The sequence below is a fragment of the Numida meleagris genome, chromosome 13, assembly GCF_002078875.1.
Source record: "Numida meleagris isolate 19003 breed g44 Domestic line chromosome 13, NumMel1.0, whole genome shotgun sequence".
Taxonomy (NCBI): Eukaryota; Metazoa; Chordata; class Aves; order Galliformes; family Numididae; genus Numida; species Numida meleagris.
Window position 1 is genome coordinate 3,501,131 of NC_034421.1, and position 23,292 is coordinate 3,524,422.

At 50.0% G+C, this 23,292-nt stretch overlaps 1 protein-coding gene across 3 annotated transcripts in view; it reads right to left on the reverse strand.

Annotated features, from left to right (window-relative positions):
- Positions 1 to 18,558, reverse strand: part of TTYH3 (tweety family member 3) — a 71,298-nt gene extending 52,740 nt beyond the window's left edge. For all 3 annotated transcript variants that reach the window (XM_021411444.1, XM_021411443.1, XM_021411442.1), the window contains exon 1: positions 18,301 to 18,558. In XM_021411444.1, the coding sequence (XP_021267119.1) occupies positions 18,301 to 18,423 (123 nt within the window). In that variant the 5' untranslated portion in view covers positions 18,424 to 18,558. The remainder of the gene's footprint in view (positions 1 to 18,300) is intronic.

Below are 23,292 nucleotides of genomic sequence, written 5' to 3' on the forward strand. Positions count from 1 at the left end.
AGCAGGAAGAGCTATTTCGGCCAGAGCACAGAAATAAGATGCCCAGAGCCCCCGACTCACTGGCTCTGCACTGCATTAAAAAAGCATTTAGAAGAAAAGGCTACTGATTAAAGGAAGGGTGCTGTTATCTCCAGCATGCCAAACATCTGATAGGATGTCCCCTCCCAGACACTTCAATGTACGAAGTTCAGTTTTTCCTTTTTTTGTTAAGTAAAATCTTAATAAGACAAAAGAAACTGTTTATTGTTTTGACTGCGCACCCAGCCAGCTCCCATATAAGATATTCCTGCCCTACCTCCACTCCAGGCTGGTCCCTGATGAGTATCTCCAATACTTTAGATATCAATATTTCTTTCTGGAAACTGAGCTCTAGGGAGAATGAAGAAGTGAAGAAGCTTGAGCGTATTTATCAGTCTTGACAGTTCCTCTCTGTATGCTGCGCTGGAAAACAATTTCATTGATAAATGGATGGGCTGTAGCTGGTCACACAGCCCTGTATCTCGCTTTCAACCTCATTACTCTTTAGAAGAGGTACACCTTAGCAAAGGGCTTCAAAACACAGATAGACTCACAGCAGGGAAATGTGCAGGGAAGGCAGGGGCTGTCGCTGAGTTTCAGACACACAGCTGAACCCCAGGCATTTAGAGAAGGCCCTCATTGGTATCCCTGCTCATCCAGCTGCAGAATGGCATTACATCACCACCTCAGACCTTCAGTGTCAACACCATACGGCTCTGCGTGATTTCACATCACCTCTGAAGCTGTTGGCATGGAGGTGCGCACACAATGAGAGCATCAAATCCTACATAATCCATTGCTGTGGAAGTAAGGGGAAATAAAAATAAATAAATCAAGTGCTCAAATGGCAGCCAGAACAGCTCAAGAGCATTAAAGTAATGGAGAGTAAGGTCGTTGAGGGGAGAAAGAAGCAAGGAAAGAACAAGCAAGGAGAAGGATGCGGTGCTCCACTTAACAGCAATGTCCCCTGCACAGCTACATTTCTGCAGCCATGAAGTAACCAGAAATTAAACATTATCACAAACCTCTTGTCACTAGTGGCACAGTGGTTTGTTCTATCAGCTTTCCAAGCCCTGCACTGTTTCCGATTCCAAACCAGAAAGAAGCCATAAAGAGCAGGAAGCAGCTAATCTATGAGCCAAAGCCAGAAGTGTTCCCCCCACCCCCAAGCCCCCCTCCCTCGTGATGGTTTAACAAGAAAAAAAACAACACTAAGGTTTAGAAAAGAGCTATAGAGTCCCAAGAAGAAAGAGTCGGCCAGGAACCTTCTATCAGGCTCCTGATTTCTGCTCATTGAATCAACACCCCAAGAAGGGAGACTCCACGCAAAGCTTTGCACTTTTCCACACACCCCCTAACCACACTAGGTGCCAAAGCACAATGACACACGGGCACTTTCTGCCTGCCTCAAGTTCACCTGCTTGGCAGAAGCGCTTTCCCAGTGGCAGACCAAAGTTACATGCTGCACAACAGAATACTCAAACACTGGGGATTTCACCTGCAGAAGTGATACAGTCCCTCATTTCAACCTATGTTCAGTGGGGCCTTGCATACGTGCACACAGTGAACCGGACCAGGGTTACAACAATGGAATAACAAGAAGAAAGCTGTGTTTTACACCTGGGTCAGGGCTCGGTGCTGCTCAGTGGGCAGCAGCTCAGACACCCTGGCCTCAAGCCAGCAGAACAGCTCCGGTCAGCAGCAGGGCGAGTTATCCTGTAACTTCAGACCTGCCCCTGCACGGTGTTGAAACCTGCTCACAGCCAGATCAGCATCTCTGTGCAATCACTGGGCAGCCCCGGGGGGCAGAGAGCTCCTGCCACCAACCCAGACGTGCCCTTCTGCCTTCCCTTGGCTGGGGACTGTGTAACCATGACCTCAGAAGCCACAAGCTTCCACTTCAGAGAGGCACAATGAAAGGGCTGAAGCCACACGCTTGGCTGGGGATGGCAAGAGTTGCATCAGTTTTAGGATTTCCCCACTCAGATCCTCATGTTTAGGTCCCATTTACACAAAATAACATGGTGCTGAAAGCCACAGTTTTGCCCTATTTTTCCACTGAGGTCTTGCCTGAAGAAGACTAAACGCATAAACATGCATGCTTAAAGCCCAAATCTGATTTTAAATTATTCCTGGTTTGTTAGAATATGGTACTATCAGAAGTTTTTTTTTTTTTTTTTTAATTCTTGTAGAATTATAACCATCCAAGAAGGAGCACGTGTGAGCAAGTCTTCAGCAAGCATTTATTCCAAATTGATGCTGGAAGCAGCTTCTCCATGCACGCAGGTCTTAGTGCCACAGCAGCAATACAGCAGCAGCGTTCCCCAGGAGTTCAGAACAATCAATCTCTCTTTGACGATGCTATTAAAAATACCCAGCTTTCCAGCACTGAGCTTTGTGCAGAGCACTGCACAAAACCACAAAGCGAAGTTGAGACAGCACACAGCTACGCCACCTCTTGTGTGTAAAACCAGACAAAGCTGAAGTCAATTTGTCTGAACTGACTTGCACGAGCACAAGGCAGCTTGCTTATTTATTTTTTTGAAAAGCAAACTTCAAAGCATTTGTTCAACCCGTAAGGAAAATGGCAACAATAAACTTTCTCTTTGAGCGTCGCTAAGCACCTGAACAATGAGGGAAAAGAAAAACAAACACAGCACACCGACCGAATCTGGGAGCACCCTGCTTCACCGGGTTACTGGGAAGAATACTTTTCCAAAACACAGTGCAGGGAAGGAAGCATTTTGTAACGCGTTAGAGTTCCCAGAACAAAGTGACCTCTCCTGTTACTGACCCCAACCCACACGCACTGCAGACTTGGACACCAAAAAACCCTCCTGCGATTTACAGATGCAAAAAGAGGATGTGGTGACACTTGAGGCAGCCAGGGCTCGGCTATTAAGTCAGGGATTGAAAAATGTGCAAGGCAGCAGAATTCTAAGTCACTCGGTCATAATTTCAGCAGGAAACGCTCAGCGCTTATCGGCTGCTTCGAGCCGCCCCTGCTATGCTAATCCAGCAGCTCGTCAGCGCTGCAGCGCCTGTGACAGAGAGGGCCATTGTCAGAAATGGAGTCCTTTGACATTTGTTTTCATAGCAGCTACGGCTGGGGAAGAAATTACAGCAAAGCATCTACCTTACAGCAGAGCGCTGCTTGGATCAGTGTTCAAGGCAGGAATTCAAACGCCATATGCTCTGCCGCAGCTTCAGCTGCTTGGAGCTCCACAGATCAGTGCCTCCTCACTATGTGCCACCACACCTCGTCCCTCTGTGCTGACTGAGTTGTACAGCTGTTACCTGGAGCTGCTGCTCGCAGAGAATGGGTGTTAGCACCACGATAGCAGGAAGCACCCCCTGCTGCCATGGGCACACCTCAGCACCTCTACGAGCTGCGGGCATGGCATCGCCCTGGTGTGCCTTCACCTGCCAGCAGTGCTCCAGGGAGGTTCACTGATGCAGGGGTGCACCAAATGCTGGACTACATCTAGGAAAAAAGAGACCCCCAGAAGCTCCAAGGGAACTCTGTGCCTTGGTAAAGGTACTGACTGCAAATTGGTTTCCCACTTGTGGTCAGCTTACCCCCCCCCGCAGTTATTCACACTGTGTTTCACTGGGAAATGTAAGCTACTCTGAACACCTGTGACACAGAGCTACCCCCGTCTCTCCAGAAAGAGCTCACTTCACTGCTCCAGTTCCCACACCCAGCACCCCGCATCCCCCACCAATGGGACTCAGCAGCTCGGTGCCTTTGACCTTGAGCATTTAAGAACACTGAGGCTTCCCCTCAGACAGCAGCTGCAACACTGCTCACTGTGCACAAAATTATGAAGAGAGAAGGAAATACATTTGCTTTCACAATCTCAACTGGCCGAAGCTTCCCCAGCTCCCAGAATAGTCCTGAGATGTTTTTCTGTTTTATTTCTAGCTAGGTATGCTGTAAGCCTCACTGCCATGTCTTCTCAGTGCTACCTTCAGATTAAGAACCAGCACTTGAGATGGATTCTTCCTCAGCATTGAGAACCACAGTGAACCAGGAGCTCTGCAGCTAAAGGGCTGCTACCCAGTCAGCATTCCGACCTTACAGGTTCCCCAGTGCTGAACATAGAAATACACAGTCAGCTTTTCTGGCTGTCGCGTTTCCTGAAACACGCTTTCATCAGATCTGCACCAGGAGTCGGGGCTTGGTTCCTCACTCGTTATTTGCCAACCACTTCCTCCTTCATTTATTTTTAACTTAGCGTCTTCCAGGTCACTCTGGGGCTGGATGGACTTTCAGCCAGCTGTCTTCTGTCAGATGAATTGCTTTCCTTAGCTTCATAGAAACCTGCCATGTTCATACCTACCCTTCTCTTCAGAATTTACTTTGCATTTGAAAACAGTCCTTCTGAAACACCAAGTGTCCTTATCTGTGCAATCAGCAATCTGCCAGTTTGGGAGTTCATCACAAAGTGGGATTCACCACTTTGCACGCAGAGCTGTTCAGGAACTCTCAAACAACATGTGCCACTGAGGGTGACCTCGCTAACCACCCCCCCACAGTAGATCTACAGCCACTGGAGATTCTCTGAAGCTACAAAGGTGTCTGCCATGCCCTCCTAAGCCTCCTTCACCTCTTTCACATCAACACCAGTGATCACAATTGCATGCCACAAACTCACATCAGCTCCCTAAACACACCAGCAACACAGAAGTAGCATGAGCAGCAGCAGCGTTGGATCTGCTCAGACCAACTGTATTAGATTAATGGGGAACATTATCCAGCTCCCAGCCTATACTGAACACTAGATCTTTGACAAGAGACTTCTCAAAGCCCTGATGAGCTGGCAGCAGTTGCCTGGAATCCTTCAACCTTTTAGCAGGTGTTAAAGCTGCTGGGAAAGAGCCAAGCAGTACTTTTGACTCACTGAAGCAATCAAACCATTTGTTACATCACCCAAACACTGCAAGAAGTGAGAGCAATCCTCTAGAAAGGAGTTTTGAGCAGCCCTGAGATAAGATTCCCTGAAGCGACAAAGCAAATATCTGCAACAACTCCGGTAGCTTCATGGAGCTTTTACTGAATGGAAGTAAGCAGTGCATGAACTACAAACAAAGCAGAGCAGGGCATTTGCTCAGACACTCTTACAAAGCACTCAGTAACTGTTCTCGCTTAGCTCTAAGCAGCATAAACCCCACCACAACACCTCCAGCAATATCTGTGTGTAAGTAAATGAGTTCTCCTTCCCTTTGAAAAGGTTGGAAAAGACCACTAAGGTCACCTAGTTTACCCATCAGCCCATCCCCACCATGCCCCTGAACCACATCCCTCAGTGCCACACAGCCATGGCTGTGGAACACCTCCAGGCACAGTGACCCCACACCCCTCCCTGGGCAGCCTGAGCCAGTGCATCACTGCTCTGAGAAGTTTTTTCCTAATATCCAACCTGAACTTCCCATGAACCTTCCCCTTAGGGTCTGCAGGAGAATCTCGCGGGACATCAGCGGCCTCCAATGCAAAAGGAAGCTAGAGAAAGAACCTTCTGATTTTGCTCCCTCCTTCCATCATCCTCAACAACAAAACTGAAGCTCAGCTAAAGAGAGAAATTAAGTTGGAGCATGTTCTGAGACACATTTTAATTTGACTCTGAGGACAGCGCTAATGGAATTAATGCAATCAGTGCTTTGTGGTAGAATTATCTTACCCTATCCAGAGCAGGGAACCTAGGATGCTATCAAGAGGGGAGTAGGAAGGCACAAAATTAGATGGTTACAACATGTCCCTGGTGCCTTGGAGATTTTAATCACACTGGCTGAGACACAGCAGCACTTACACTCTGCATGGTGTGTTCTTGGGTTGGCCAACCACACGGGCCCACCTTCGAGGCAGTTCAAGGACTCATCTCCCACCACACGTGCACCTCCCACCTCCTGGTGCTGAGGCTCCCCGACAGCATGCAAACAGAGCACTCCTTGTGCACACCTCACTGCTTTGTCCTCCTTATCCCACATCAGTGAGGGTATTTATATGAGGGGATACTTCCTACCTAAGTTCTCTGTGCCCTGCATCCTTACTGGCACCGTAATCCTGTTTATGACAGGCTGGTTGCTATGGAAGTGATTAAGTGGCCACAAGATTATACCTGCAGGTGGAAGATGTGCAAGCAAAGGAACCCAAGCAGTTTGCTGCATACTCTTACAGACACAACACAATCCCCATGCAGTGACTGGGAGCTCTAACAGCAGCTCTCAGAGGCACAATTTGATTGTGAGGAATGGCACAGCATTAAGCTTTCATTTTGTTTTCTCCTAGAAAACAGGTGTTTCATAGTCACATCACTGGCACCCACAAATTTCAGCGAGTGCCCCACAGTCAAGCAGTGGGGCCTCAGTCACTTTCCCAGGACCCTGGAATTTTTCCTGCACTCAAAATGCTCTCTCTTTAGTCCAACGATCACAGTGAAAGAAGTGACAAGAGCCTATAACCAAGCTCTGCATCTTTAACCACCCTTTTGTTGATTACTGTCTTTTATAGAGCAAGGATTCAGAGAGCAGAGAGAGGCAGCAGCCTCAGATCTGACACACAGTGACATGCATGACTAACCCAGCCCGAGCGAGCAGGGCAGGATGGGGACGTGCCTCGAATGCAGAACTCTGCTCATGGGCTACTACCAGGGGCACAAGGAGAGGGGGCCAGCTGGGGGCTGGCTGAAGTTAGATGTGTGACAGCGAGGAGTGCAGCCCAGGCAGGCTGCAGACCCTGTTCCTGACCCTGGGAATCAAACAGGGCACTTCCCCACTTGCTAAGTGGAAGGTTACACTGTCATCTCCAGAAGCTGGATGTAATATTCTCAGCCCTTGAACCATTGGCTTTACGCTCACTGCACATGGGAGGCAGCTGCACAAAGCACTCGGGACCTGCTTGCCCAGAACAGACCAGCAGCTTGTCAGAAGGCAGCAGCGAGTCTGAGGCTGGATGGGAACATCTCCAAACCACAAGTCTTGCAGGACTAGTTTCGGTATCAGAGATACGGTGTACATGTTTGTAAACAGGAAGGAAAGAACCAAACTGGGCTAAGATGCCGCTGGTTCCTTCTTAGAACCTTTAATTTACTGCACCAAGTAATCAAGATTATTCTTAGTGAAGACAGCACAAATCAACCTAACATGATAATTAGGTGCTGCAAGTCCAGCCCATGGGTTATACCTGCAGAACTACATCTCACTCAGTGGATGTGCCACTGTTCTGGTCCCAGAGGACACCTTCCCCCAGCTGTGCTCCATCACCATCAGCAGAGAGCAACTCAGGCACCAGGCAGCCTCGAGATGCAGTGCTCCTCAGCACTGGGAACGTGTGAAGAGGTGAGTCAGTCACAGGCAGAAGACAATAGCTAGCAAATAGCTATTTGATGTACTTAGAAACCGTAATAAGACAAACAGCAACCTTGCAAATCAATATTTTATTGATAAAAAATTAACAGGAGCAAAATACTACAGCAGCCAGCTGAATCTTCGCAGACGCCAACAGAATCCATCCAAACACCAGAAAAAAAAAAAAGAGGAAAGGGCACTGGAGAGTGGCATGCATGTGACCCAGCAGCACTCAAATCATAAGAGCTTCAGGGTTCAGAAAGAAATACAGGGACAAGAAGAATTCACACTCCAATGGGGATTAGGGTAAGGAGATCCCCATACCTTGCTTTTCATCATCTGCTGGGAGAGGAGGTAAGTTCACAGCACGTCCCTTCCTCCTTCCCCCATGACCTCCACACTGCCTGAGGCTAAAGCCAAGCTGCACTAATAAAAACAGCAGAACGAGAGTAAACTGTCTGGCCTCGTTACTTACACCTCAGCAGCATGCTCCCAGCATTACTAACACACTGCCTCTCCCAGATCTGCCTGCTCGCACAGCACTGGGAGCGCATCCTCAAGTACCACCTGTCCACAACGAGAATTTCCTCAATGGGACTGGACAGATTTTGTAGTCATCACCTTCAGTTTACCCTTAAATTGAATTGTTTACAGCACTTTGGTAGAGTAAGCCCACCAGCGCACTGAGCCTGCCCCAGAAGATGGTCTTGAGGTCAACCAAGGCTTTTACCTTGTACTTACTAGAACAAAAGGCTATTTCAACGTTGTAAATTTGTTGCTGCCATCAGCTTGCCTACTCAGGCCGATTCCACATCTGCAGTCTAACCTGCAAGAACTTCCCTGCATATATAAGGAACTGGACCTCCAAGCCCTGCCCCAGCCAGCTCCACAGCTCAGCCCATACACCTGCAAGAACTCCAGCTGCAGGGAGGAATGGGAGGACACAGAAAACCTAGGCCGCATTTTGAAACAGCACAAGGCACACAGGAAACATTATGCAGTGTTTTGAGAACAGCACTCTCATCCAAAGACTTCTGTTTAGCTACAGGAGAAGTGTCAAGTCAATCATTCTGTCCTCACTGGATGTGCTAGTGCTGCTTTCCACTCCAGCCAGACAAAAAAAAGACCCAAAACACAGATGATTCTCTTCTTCCTGCCACCTAACGTAATTAGAAGTTTCCCTTTCGAAGGAACATGTGCATTTATACTTCTCATTATGAACAGGGGTACCCCTCTGATGTAGCCTTGTGTAGACTCCCATCTACTGTAGTCCAAGGTGTTGACTGTAACCTTACTCAAGTTCAAATCCTAAGAAGAAAAGCACATTCTATCTTTTTAACTGTGTCTAAGCACAGTGACAGCCAGCTATCTCTACCACAGCCTTGTTCTGGGTCCGTGCCTTTCAGCATTGTTTGCATTTGACAGCCTGTCAGTCCAAAGCTACACGGAGATCCTGCTCTCAGGGTCTACCACTGCTCTCGGAGATCTGAACTACGGGTAGAGTTGCAACACAGTAGAAACAACAAGTCCTTCTCTAATGTCCTTTTAACCTTCCACCCAGTTCTTCTCCAAAATTTCCAGAAGTAACAAAGACTTCTCTCCTAAGGCCCAAGTCATGTGTTGCTGCGGCCACATACAACTTAGTTCTGGGAGTTTCCTTCCTCCTTTCAAAAACAGGAAGAGATTACAACACGATGCAAGTTCACTAGCCATTTTTGTTCCCCAGAAGACTCAAGAAAAAGCACCTGGTACTTTTTGTTTTAGAACATACAGCTGCTCCCCAGTTCCAAACAGCAAAATGAGCGCTGTGTGCAAAGGCAGCAAGCAGCTTGTTAGATTCTTACAGGAAAAGCAGAACCCTGGAAGGAACTAAAGTTTGATGGAAGATATTTGCATAAATTATTACATTTCCTCTCCTCCTGTCTTTGCTTGAAAGTTATCTGATGACACCTTCCCCAGAAAAGCAGCACATCAGGGCAGCTCCACCCTTTCCTCTTCGTTAACACAAGGCCCAAAGCAGCAGGTCAGGCACCAAGCACCTCAGCTGCTCCCTTCATTGCTCTACCCTCCCAAAAAACAAAACCAGGAGCTCACAAGGGGTGCATTTACCAAAAAGCAGAGCTTCTGCAATTGACGCAGCACAGTTTGTTACAACTGCAATCATTCCTAGGCTCTGAGAATTACAAGCCCTTAGCTAGGTATCTAATTAAAGAAGGAATGAATTAATGAGTTTTACCAAAGGCTTTCAAGTCACCATTCTAATTTGCACCCTTAATCAGCAGCAGGACACTCAAAGGAGCTTTCTCTGCTCCTGGTCCTTCCATCACATCCCACTCCAGCACATCACTGCCACTCAGGCCTCACAGTCAGAGCAAACCCTATAGGAAGAGTCCTGGGCCTTTTGGACAGCTGAGTGCAGCCATCACAAATCACACAACAGTCCTGCAGAGCACGAGAGCAGCCAGGTCCAGTGCAGGAGACGCCAAGCGCTGCCTCCACCACTTCCATTCATCCCAGCCCCAGCCCCCAGCTCTAACAATTGCAGTTCAGTGCTGGGCTCCCAAGGAGGCAGGAATTGAAAACACGTTTCCATTGAAGCACAGCTTGAATTTCATGAATTCCATTACTCTCAGCTTTCTCAGCATTTCCTGGAGTGAATACTGTAAAACAGGGAAGAAAGGGGCGGAGGAGCAGGCAGGGAAACAGCCCCATCCCACCCCCTACAGCAGCCAGAGAGGGGTGCAGGGGCACTGCCAGCACACAGCAACAGGAGGAAGGGCTGCTCCTAGGGTGAAGGAGGCAAGGAAGGGCTAGTTCAACATAAGCTTAGAGGAAGGAAAGCAACACACCACAAAACTGCCAGAAGCCTCGGAACAGTAAAAGTCATCTGTAATGAGTGCTCAAACAACAGAGCTGCAGGCTGAGTCCAGATGCAAAGAGTGACAATTGTGGCAATGAGAAAGGAAGGCACGCTGTGGTCCTGGCTGCTGCACCCAGTGCTGCCCAGCAGCTGCAGCAGCCTCACCAAGAGCCCGGGAGCACTGCGAGGCTGCAGGAGAGCCCATCCCAAGTACAAGCCTAATGCACAGCAAGGTCCTGCTCTGCCCACCAATCTGCCATTCAACACTAAAGCAATTATAATTATCGGAAACAACAGGCAGCACCAAGCAACAGGTCATTTTTTTTTCCACACGTACAACTGTAACCCAATCGACCTTGGGATTATTCAAGTTTGCTAATTAACAGCCCACAGATAGCACTGCTACCACTACCCGTACCCAGACTCCCTTCCTCTCCCACAGCCTGCCCTTATCTGAGGGGCATTACATCATCTGCCAGAGCCCTCTTGTAACAGACACCATTATGCAACTCAAGTGCCTCCATTTGGGTTTTGGAGTTATTTTGAATTTCAGTGTTGAATAGCAGGCTTGTTTAAATTCACCGCATGAACAGCGGCGTTTTATAGACTGAAAAGGGTGCCCATGCACAGACACCAGCACTGGCATAACAACACATCTGAATGTGGTGCACATTTGTGAAACATCCATTCTCCACATGCCAGCTTCTCCTCACCCAGGAATAAGCCTGGCATTGTTAGGACTGATCAGCACTGTCTTTCATCTCTAATTTCACACTGCAAAGGACTTTGGTGCATATGCACGTGTGGCACCATTCTGGGATTTATCAGCAAGAACCACTGAGCAATGAAACCCCAACCTGAGGTGCAGCTTCAGGGATGGGGGCGAGGGGCCAGCCCCTTCCCCTGGTTGGTTGCAGCGCTGCTCTCACCACTGAGGAAAAAAATGCTTACTTGTTCAAATGATAACTTCAAAGAAGTCTGGCACACACTGTGTGCTAGCAAGCCCAGGGCCATGGAAAAGCAAAAGTTATTCTACATGTTACCATCATCTCCAAGCACACAGAGAAGGGAAGTGATGTAAGTATCAGAACTGAGTTACACCAGCCTCCCTACGAACGCACTGGATACTAACCTACTCCTCTTCTCCCCCCAACTCTTTCAGCAAGAGAATAACAGCCCTGCAGCCCTAACACACAAATGACTGCTTTACAAGAGCACGCACATTTGTGGCTTAGCAAATCCTAAGCTCACAGTTATGAGAACAGACTCAAAAGCCTACAAGTCGGTTATCATCAGAAATCTAAAGAAAAAAAAGTTTGAGATTAAAGACTTTACAGCATGAAAGTGTGCTGAGTTTGGCTTTTTTTTACCTCAGGTAAGATGGGGAAAGAGGAGAAAGCATGAGCATGACCCTGCCCTCACAGTGACTATTTGCTGGATACCCACTGAGCCTTTACAGAACAGCTAAGGCTCTCCCTAGTTTGGGGATACATGTAACCAACTCCTGGTTTCTCACTACAGTGATGCAACAAGTTTTCCCAGTCACTTTTTTCAGGCTGTCATCTGAGTGCATCCCCAGGACTGCAAGTCCTGCCTGACCTCCAGCTTCCTTGATGTTCGTCCACCTGTCTGGTTAATCATCGTCTCCAGCTCCAGGGAGGAGGCAGCAGGATGGCACGCCGAGCAGAGCAGACAGCCTTGCTCAGAGGGGAGCAGTTACGGGGTGTTGTTTAATTGAGACAACTCTCCAGCACGTCAGTACAACCCCGAGTATTTTAAGTCTTATTCATATCTCAAGAATGCAAACTAGTTGAAGTAGTTCAGTCCAGAAGGCGATCCCGGTACGTTCCAAAGTTACTCAAGGCCTGTCTGAATCTCAGAGCGAAGAAATTCCCAGACACCACGTCCCCTCCCCCAGCGATGGGAACTTCGCTCAGCTGAAACCAAGCCAAGTCCTCCTACCCGCTCAAGGGGAATGGGAAATCTCAGTGTAGCTGGTAGAAAGCTTACTGCTAAAAGACAAAACAGAGACCAGAGGAGAACTGACAGTCATCAGGAGCTTGGTTACAAGAGCTTTGCACCACTAATGTGCGTGTGGGCGGGAACTAGAAGGAAAGAGGTGTAAAAATCAGCCTTGTCCTGGAAGAAAGAGCAGGAAAAGAGAAATAGAACAGAAGAAAAAACGAAAGATGCCAAGGGGTCTGGAGGTGCCCATCTTTCCTCTGTCCAAAGAGGCTGCATCAAGAAACTTGACGTGACAAAGGCCCCAAACCTCTGTCTCATTCTCAATAGACAAATCTTTGTTTACAGGTTCAAAAAATAAATCCAATCCAAAATACAAGTGAGAGAGATAAAGAAGAGTTGTGCGCAGCTCCCTTAATCCATATTCAAAGCCTCGGGATTAAGGCAGAGGAAAGCACCTGACTTCCACCCTTAATCTCCAGCCATGCCTAATGAGATATGTTCTGGGTGAGAACTTCTCACTTTCCCTAATAATGAAAAATAAGCAGCAATAAATTCCACACCAACATCTGCTTGAAGCATTGCTTGTTTTACTGGATGAATGTATGAACAAAGGCTTTTTGTTAACTGGAAGAGCGTGGATTCTCTTCCCCTCAAAAAAAAAAGGCATTAAGAATCAAGGAGAAAAAAGATGAATTGAACTATCCATTTTCTTGGTCCTTTCTGCAGAACATCAGTGATCAGGCTTTGTATCTAGACACCACAGAGAAACTTCCGAAGCAGCTGCATCATTTTGGTGGCAAACTATTTCAGAGAACCTCATCTACATTTCCTGTTCCTGTTTATGCTCCGTTTTGAAAGCAAAGGCAAAATTCAAAGTTCTTAAGCACCATTTGCTGCAAACCTGTGTGCACACAAGTGTAACACACATGCAGCACCCTGAGGAGGAGGACGCAGCACCCAAGATTTACAGCGGTTGTACTTCAGACCTGATCAGGAGATATAGGTCTCATAGAAAAAAAAAAACAACAAGATTTTCAAGAGGACAAGTGGTTTCAGTGCCAAGGTGCCAGCAGCTGCCCCCTGCTTGAGCAGAATAATGGTTTAAGTACTGGTTTCACTGGTGCAGCTGAGAGCAGCATGATGCTGCCCAAGCCAGGCACAGCATAAGGGTCTCTTTGCACTGGGAAGCTCAGCAGGGCTGGCAACATCTTCTCTGCACAGGATTAATACTTTCAGGATTCTACACGGACAAAGCAGGCACGGTTTCCACCTCTGCACACTCACATCTCCCTCCCCCACAATGCATTCCACATTTCCCCAAGCCACCTTTTACCTCTCTGCATACTTGGGTTTGCTAAAACCATACATTTAGAATTGTTGCTCTTGTGACCAGAGCGCAATGATCCACAGTCAGGGTTTCCAGAAACTGTGGGCTCTCAGGAGACCATCTGAAAACGGAGCAGCACAGCATGGGTCAGCAAAAAAGTACGGCTGCAGACAGAAAGCTGGCAGAGGTTGACTTTTTTCCCCCCTGTCTGTATACCATATGCTGCTGTGCAACTGGATGTATGGTACACAGAAACCCTTCTGTGCCTTACTTTAGGCAATCAACCATCAAAAACTGTCTCAGTTCCACATCTCTCAGTCAGCCATTGTGCTGCAGTTCCCTCCAGATCAAACAGGCCGGAGCTGGGCTGTGGCACGGTGCTGAGGCAAGGTATGAGCACACGGTTACTCATGCAACCAACATTGATGAGAAAAGGGAAGCAGGGATTTACCATTAGTCCTTCAAAATCTAAAAGCAACTCCAGTGTAATTAGAAAACACTGGATTCTGCTAACCAGGGTCATCTAACCTTCCTGAAAGTGTGAAGAGACGAACGCTGCAGTGGGATGCTGATCAGGCCTTGGAAGAGGTCCAGCTGTTCCCAAAAGAACCCTTCAGCCTAACCCCCCTCCAGAAAGGCCCACTGCCCCCTGACTCGGAGCCAACTAGACAAGAACACGTCATCCAGTTTGACTAAGACACATGTTCCCAATTTACAGAAAGACTCTTGGTTTCAGCACTGAAATAAGACGCCAGTACAGTAGAGGAAGTTCTAAAACAATCTCTCTAATCCAAGTTTTTTGGCAGTTCAGGCTCCACCGTGGTTCTCCAGCCAAGAAATACTTCCAAAGACGACATTAGCTGTTATGTGCAGGGAAACAGCCTCCCAGAGCCAGCAAGTACCTGACAGAATTAATTCCGTGCTGAACCTTTGCCTACACATTCAAACACACATGCCACAGATGAGAGTTCACAAGCCAAGAAAAGGCAGCACCCTTGGGCTTACACAGCCCCTCGCACTGCTGGCTCTCCCAGCACGCATACGTGGGGAGAAAACAATACTGCTGCACAAAAGCACTGAGCAACGCGTGCAGAGAAGCTCCTGGGTGACAACACCAGATAGACCATCTCAAAACCACGGACTGGAGCACAGCCCTGTTCTCATCTTCGCTACCTTTAGCACGGCCGTGCTTCTGAAGTGGTGGGAATCGGTCATCCAGGCTTCTTCCCCACGCGCATACAGCTGCCCTTGCACCTACTGTCTGCGCGTGTGCAACAGAAGCAGCACTCGTGGGATGCGAGGAAAGAACTTCAAAGGCGTGCTGGTGAGTTTTGCTTTCCTCCAGCCTGCGTCACACAGAACTGATGTTTACACGGATTCCGGTCAACTTTGCCATTTCACAGCAATTAAGTTTAAGTCGAGGTACTGCACAGCTCAGCTTCCTGCAGCCTCTTTTCCCCTTCACTGTTTATAGAGCACTTCTCAGCACACAGGAAGACATGGGAGCTACAGAGAAGCATTCTAGGCTCCTTTCCTGCTGGTAACAAAGGCCCCATCTCAAGCAGCTATCCCATTACCCACTGCACTGAGGCACAAAAGCTGAACAGCTTTTTAGCACCTTCCAGCACATGACCTCCACAGTGCCTCAAGGCTCTCAACCAACTCTCAAATAAAGTGAACTCAGTGCCGTGCAACTGAGTATATCACAAATAACGGATTAAGTTAGTGACACCAGCAGTCTAAGGAACACCTTAACTTTCCAATCGAGTTAATCAGAAAGTGAACAGTACTGGTGCAATGGCCATTATCTGTTCAGCAGCAAAAGGCACAGAAACCAGAACTGTCAGGACGAACACAGGCTGTGCTCCATTTTTACATTCCCTTCACTCCAGAGTTTGTGACTCACTACACAATGAAAAGGCTTTGCAGAGCACTGCAGGATGACTCAGATGAGAATACAGCCAGAATAAAACTGTTCATATCAAGATATCTTCAATCCCAGTGACTCACGGGAGGGCAGGGAAAAGAACTGGAGAGATGAGCTGCTCTGAAGGGATGGCTCTATGGAGCAGCACATGGAGGCAGCTCTGATAGGATTCGCCAGCACAACCCCCCAGCCCAGATGTGAAGGATCACAGCTCACCTCCCTTCCCCCCAGTAAGGAAGATGCCCTCAGATTGTCGTGAGGGAAGCAAGCCATCTGAAGGCCATGCATATACATATATTGAAACAATCCAGTCCTGGTGGGAGGATCTGTTCTGCTGCTGCACACGGTGTTCTAACCCAGCGCAACATGATATGCAGTGGGAAAAGATAAGAAGTAATACCAGGAGATGGCATTTCAGAGAGCAACTCAGGTGAAGGAGGTACACGGCCAAAGCCCTCAGCTGCACTGATCCCAGCCCTTGGCACAGCATCACCATAGGCACTCCTCAAGCTCTCAGACAGAAGGAGAAGCCCCTAGTCAGGGCACAGCACACACAGCTGCCAGATGGACCAGTGCACAGCAAGATCCTGCTCTGCAGAACAGGGCTGCATAGGACAGAGCAGTAGAACTGCTGTTAAGTCTGGGTCCTCACAGATGTACTCACCACCCAGGGTCCCAGGAGATATAAAGGTCTGCACTTCAAACACAAATAGCATGTGCTTACCCAAGAGCTACATGCACTTCAGAGAGGTTTCAGGGGACAATACTATGTCTGCTGCTTCAGTGGAATAGAGGCTCGGGCATTACAGTAATCCCTGACAGGTAGAGGTTACATCCCAGTACATCTGCAGCCTCCTCATCTATGGCACGTGGCACTCCAGCAGGTGACAGGACAGCACTCGCATCCAAGCTGCTGGACTTCACATTGTGAAGATGGGGACTGTGATGTCAAAATTCAAAGACTATCATCAAAACACAAGCACAAGGAAGGTGGATTTTCACTAAGAAGTTCTGAAAGAAAACAGCGCTCTATAATGGAAGCAATGCTTTCCCTCTGTCATGAACTGGGAAATCTTCTCCTGAGAAGCTGAGAGTAACCTGAAAGGACACACTGCTCCCCTCCTCACGTGGACTCAGAATGAGAACAGACATGGTGACCTGCTGCACGCCTACTTACAGCAGTGGTCCAACAACTCTGTGACTTGAAGTCATGGAAACTTGAAGATATTTTCAGCTTAGCAGAGGTAATCCTTCCTTACCGCAGCCAGGGATGCTCTGTCCTTTCCCATTCCCATACATTCCCAGTGAGCATCCTCCAGTGACCTCATGCACTGTGGGCACTGACAGCTCTCACCACAGAACGAGGGCATCCACCACAGAGTAGAAAACAAATACAAGCACAAACTGGGCCAACTCACAATAGAGAAGAGCTACAAACAGGATTTAAGTCAAGCAGTGGACTGACTCATTTTCAGGATTTTATATGATTCCGCCTCCTAAACACGACAGGTTCCTAGAGAAAAGGGGAGACTATGCCAGCACCAGCTGCAAGCAGAGCAGGGGATGCAAATTCATAATAAAGCTAACGGAAGAAGCCGGAATTCAGAACAATTTGAAGCATGAGAGAGCACTCAGCATTACAGTTCCCACTCCCGGATTAAGCCGCCCTGTTTCACTGCGTTAGAATTAATCTATGTGGCTACAAACTCCAGCGCCAACTCGCAGCAGCACGGTTATATAAGCACAGCGCTGGTAACGCTGCCTGCATCGCCGACCCCCCCAGCGCTGAAATCAGCAAAGCCGCTATTCACATCGTGCTCCTAAAGACAGAGTAACCCAGACGTTCGGGTTGGGATTTGATGAGACATTCCCTTTGGAGCCGATGTTCAGACTTAAAGGCCGTGCCCTGCCACGCAAATAGTCCTGAGCGGCATCGCGGGAAGGGCAGCACCGCGCTGCACGAGGGAGCAGGAGTCTGAATCTGATTTTAGCAGAAAAACCATCAGAGCAAGGAGCACAGCCACAGAGTGCTGTGAGGAATGCTCTGGGCCACGCAGGTGGAAGCCACGTACCCGCGGTGCATCCAAAGGTCACGCAGTGCTCCCGAGCACACCGGCCTGTCAACTCTGAGCTCGTGCCACGCAGCAGCACACGGAGCCCCCCGGCCCAGGGGCAGCCCCCCCAGGTGACGGGGCACAGCGAGCTGCCTGCGGCCCGCAGCCCTGCGTGGCCATCTTGAGCCCCGCGCGGCCACGGGAGCCACAGCAAGTTCACGCACCGAAGCCCCTAAACGCTCCATCTAGGTCAGCGGTCCGCTCCGCTTATTGAGTTAAAGAGGTTTCTCAGCATCCACCCGCGGCCCCGACGCATCCCGCTCGCGTTCTGCACCGGCATCGGCCCGCAGAGCCGCGCATCTGCTTCGAGCAACCAGCCGAGCGCCGTGCCTGCCGCAGCACCGCCCGCACCTCCGCCGCCGGGCACGCCAGAACCGCGACGGAGCCTTTCTCCCGCAGCAGCGCTGCGGCTCCAGGACACCGCGAGCCCGCTCCGAAAAGCAAAATGGTGCAGCCAACCAACTCCAGCGGCCGCGGCACGGCGAGGCAGCGCGGGGCCGCTGCAGCCCCGCTCCGAGATGACAGCCGAGCACGCAGCGCGCGGCTCCGCTCCGCGCTCACTGCACCCGCACGGCCAACCCAGCGGCACCGCACACCCGGGCGGCCTCGACCCCGGGGCCCCAGAGCCCACGCGGCTCGGGAAGAGCCTCCCCCCACCGCCACCACCTCCACGCGGACCGAAGGGACGCAGCCCCGCCGGGGCGGCCTCTCCTCGGCACCGCGCTGTGACCGCCGCGCTCACCTGCTGGTACTCGGCGTCGTCCGGGCGGAAGTCGGCGGCGGTGAGCTCCCAGCGCAGGCTGAGGTGCGGCAGGCGGTGCAGCAGGCTCACCCACCAGGGCGGCGAGTAGCTGACGCCCGCCATGCCCGCCTCGCCTGCCTCATTCACCCCGAGCCGCCGGCCATGGAGCGCCTCGGGCTGCCGGCTCCGCGCCTCACCTGCGGCCCCGCATGGCCGGCTCCCCCGCCTCCCTCCTCCCCTCCCGCCGCGCCGCTCGCTCCCTCTTTGTTCGCCGAGAGGCTCCGCCGCCCCCGCGCCTGGCGCCGCCCGCCCGCTCCCATTGGCGCCGCCGCGCTCCGCCCAACCGCGGGCTGAGGGGAGAGATCCCCCCCGTGCGGGGCTGCGGGCGCGGGGCGGGCCCACCTGGCAGGCCGCGCTGTGGTAGGCTGCTCCTTCCGCGGGGCTCCCCGCGCTGACCCCGGGCGCCTGCGGTCCCGCAGCACAGGGGTGTGAGAGGCCGGAGCCTTCGGGCAGCGCCGTGTTCCACCGAGCGGGGAGGTGCGGAGCTGAGGGCTCGGCGTGCCCCCACACCGGGCGTTCGTGCAGCGTGCGCCCAAACAACGAGCGTGTTCTCGCTTTTCCCAAAAACGCGGGGGAATTTTCAGTACCGAGGTGACTAGAGGCTCCTCGTGAGGTTTCCTAGCCTGCCCCACCGCGCCGAGGTCACCGGGCACTGCGTGTTGCGCTGCTCGCCGTTCAGACGGAGGTTTGCCCTCTCGCAGCCCCTGACCCCAAAGTGGTGCAGCTTCGGTAACTCCTGCGGACTTGGGGTTGTGGGTCACCACGCTGACAGCTCCAAGCCCCACAGCGCGGCATTCCCACCACAGTGTTCCCGTGGAACGCAACAGCAGGTGATTCATTTGCTTCATTACAAAGATGGTGGTGTTCCCGTTATGACCAAAACCTCTTGGCAGGTGCTGAGCAAGCCCCCCACAGGTCAGCGTGTGGGAAACCCTCTTCTCCATCAGCTACAGGCTTACGACCCAAAGCGGTGGAATACCAGAGAGCAGTGCATCCCATTTGTTAAAGAAAAAGAAGGTGTTGACAGTGCTTTTCTCCCAACCGGTGGCAGGTCGGTAGGTTTTGGGCACGGCTCTTTTGTGAGTGCTGCTTTATTGCGTTCCCCAAATGCGGCCTGTGCTTCGTGCTTACGCTGCTCTTGCGGGTGCATCTGATAAATTATGAGAGCAAAAGAGCTAAAATAGGCCACTGAACACGTTGGGGCCAAATAAACATATTTCTGCTGCTGTTCTGAAATACAACATCAACTTTAACAGTTTTTGACCAGGGCAGGATTTTAATGGGGTGTTATTAATGGCTGAGATGAAATCTTATCGCTCGCAAACAGCACCAGGTCCCATGTCAGAGCTGGCAGCCACGCGCTGTGCGCACAAGCACAAGATACGCAAGGGTGCAAGACAGAAGACCTCCACTCCCTCCGGCCTTCTGCAAGGAGGGCTCTCACTTCCCTGCAGCAGGACAGCAGAAAACAGCCCATTTGCTGTTCTTTTCCACAGTGCCATCCAGGATGGGGAAATTATTTTAAAGCCCAGTGTCTACACTATCTCACCTCCAGTTCAAACGGCCCTAAGACAAGGAGCTGAGACCTCGCTCCGAGCAAGAGATCTCTGCATCGGCTGCTGATGCCACAGAGTTTCTGCAGTTCGGTGCTAAAAGGCTCCGGGGTGGGATCTGTCCTGCAGATGTTCCTGCTGCCTCGGGCCTCTGGATGGAAACTCCCCGCCAGGCCGTGCGCCCAAGTGCCTTTGTCAGCCATGTGATGGACGTGGAATAAAAGCAGATGCAGCCGCCGCTCAACACGGAGATCTCGTTTGACAGCACCGATGTAAATTGAACGGAATGAAACGTTTCGGGACAAATGGCAGAGAAAGCTGGATGCCATTAAAAGGGGGTGTCAGCAGCAGAGCGTCAGCACGGCAGGATGAGGCCCCGGATGGGGGAAGGGAGCTGCCTCGCAGCGCCCTGTGCATGCCCCTCACGGCCATTCGCTGCACAGACAGCTGGGTTAAATTAGAGCAGAATGAGGATTGGGGATTAGGGAGAAGCGTCAACAGTTTTAATTTCTATCCCACCGTTATTTATAACGATGTGGGAAAATCTGAAAATAAAACAAATTTGGCAATAAAAGACAAACGAGAGGGTCCAGCTCCGGCCATGCTCTCTGTGGCAGGGCACGCCAGCCTGCTGTACCACGTCAGGACGCAGCGTCTGCCTTTCTTAGATGTCTCCTCTCTCTCATTTGATTCAATTCAGGTAATTCTTGATTACATGACAACACGCCACTCAGCAAGGCTCCCATGATGACAGCAGCCTTTTCCCTCCCAGCACAAATAGGTACTCTCTTGTTTTGCCAAAGCAAAATGAACAAACAAGGCACCGCTGTGATAGACCAGAAACAAGAGCTAACAGCAAGTCACCCTTGTACAGAAAAGCGGTTCTACAATCAACCAAAGCAAACTGCAAATGTCAGCTTGCTGGATGGTAATCCTGCTGAAAAGTAACCCGAAGAGCCATGTTAGCATCTGCTAACTTGCTATGACAGCGGCTCTGCCAACGAATCTCTGGACAAAATACACAGATGTGTTCAAAATTAAAGGCAATGAAGACAGAAGGATGGGCTAAAACCCCAGCAACGAGGCCACCAGTGCCGCCCCTGCCCTCTGAGGCCGTCGGGCAGTCTGAGAAAATACTCCTAGAAAACATCCCTTCTTCACTCTTCAAAAGCTTCTGACTTCAGACGCTCCTCCCTGTGCAACCAGAGCCCCTTTAGTAACAGTCATCCCACACCCCTGGCTCTTTTTATTCACTACGTGATGAAGTCATTCTGATTTTAATACACCGTGAAGCTACGAGCCTCCTCCTGACTGTCAGATCTCATATGTGTTGCGAAAGGTTTTAGCCAACAATATAGATTTAAAAAAAAAAAAAGGCAAGCTTGAAGTGCCAGAGCCAGCAGGTGGATGGCTGGGCCTCTGGGCTTCAACAAAGAATAGCCACAACCAGGGCCAACATAAAACGCTTTAAACAAACTAAAGGAAAGGTTAATTCCGTCATTTCCAGCCCTGAGGCAGCGCTCTCCTTCTCTCACATTCTACCAGTGTGAGATCCAGGGAAACGGGTGGAAGATATGGAAATCCCATTGCAAAAGCACCTGCCCGCTCCTTTCCTTTCCCCAGAGAGCTATGCGCAGAACATTCCATTATTTAGTTAATTGCAAAGAAACAATTACAAAGGAACTTGGCAAATTCTCTCTAATCACAGCGAGACCCGGCGCAGTTCAGTAAGTTCAGCAAATTAGCAAATAAGTGAATATAAAAAGGAAAGAACAGCAGCTCAAATTGCACTTTGTTCGTTTGTTTTGTCAGTCATCGTTTCTGTTTAATTATTTAAGATATTTCTACATAACATTCTAGTACATTTTGTATAATAATAAAGGTTTCCTAGCACAGAAAAGCTGTGCTCGGCTATTGAATATCTGCCGAGAGGAGGAAGAGAACTGCCACCTCCATGCACCAATTCTGGAGTGCCTGCTTAGGAAAAAGCTCCAGGTCGGGTAGATGGCTCTGCCATCACTTGTGTAAGACACAAACGAGAATTATTGCTTTATAGCAGTGGTGCTCAGCTAATGTTTGGCCAGGAAGTTATAACCTGTACTGCAGGCCTTCGCGATCAATCCCCAAGTTTATTTAACGCTATTTTAATTTTCCGTGCATATAAGTAGAGGCCATTTGAGCATAGCTCTTGTTCATAGCTCTACTATTACGAAATGACAGGTTTTACAGGATTTCATTTCTAGATTCACATTGCAGGAAAGATGCCACCGAAGCAGAGCGTCATTCAGCAGAACTGACGGAGTGAGCGGGGCAGAGGAGCGACACGCGGCTGTGATACGGCGTGGCTGACAGCAGGGAGGGGAGGCAGCCCATCCCAGCGAGCACCACGTCCCTCCTGGTTCCTTCCCCATCACTTTGAGCATCGGGATTTGATGACACATCTGTTCGTACCACCGAGGAGAGAAGCCCCAAAGGGGTTTCTGCGGTCCCCAGCGCGCAGTGTCTCTGAGGCATGCTGGCAAAAACCTTCCACATGGTAAGGGAGCTGTTACAGCCCCAGCAACACCCAGAGAGGGAGGTTTTGTTTGTACAGAGCTCCAGTGAGGGGAACAACAGGAACACTGCCTGGAGATCAGAAAAGATGCACGAAGACGTGCCCTCGTTTAAAGTCAACAGGACAGCGGGAGTGGAAAGGGCAAGAGGAGCAGGGAGCGGCTTAATCAGCAGAATGCACAGAGTATCGTTAACAAGAACACAGCAACATTTGCTGTTCAAGGCTATTCCTTCAAGCACAATGAGGGCAGAATGAATGCTAAAGGCCACGTAAGTAAGAACAAATGTGCTTTACACACATCTGGTTTTGTCTTTTTTTTTTTTTTCCCCTCCTGGCAGATTGTTTATCCAAATTTCACCCATCCGTGTGACTGTTGCAACTAACAGGCAAGCAGCACAACAGATGAGATACAGGAGACTTGCTGTACTCTGCTCAAAGCCCCGCACTGGAGGGAATGGCACAGCTTTTAGTTCTAGAACTACTTGACAGGATTTCTCTTTTGAACAAAATACCAGAAACCAAAGCTGAAAGCAGAAGCCCACCACTGCTGTCAATTGCACTAGGCTTTCATTCACCCTACTGACAGGAGGATCTGGAATTTACACAAAGGAAGAAACTCACACCCCACGTGTTTCAGAGTTAACTTCTCACCGGCCTCGTCGCTTGTCTTGCAGAACGAAGGAGACCAGGCTGCTCAGGACTGGCTCAGCAAAGCAGCCTGAAGTAGAAGGTCAGCCTAGGTGGGAAGTGAATACAACAGGAGCAAGCTGGAGAGTGCACAGACACAATGCAGATACAACAACTGAAGCAGGAGAGCATGAACAA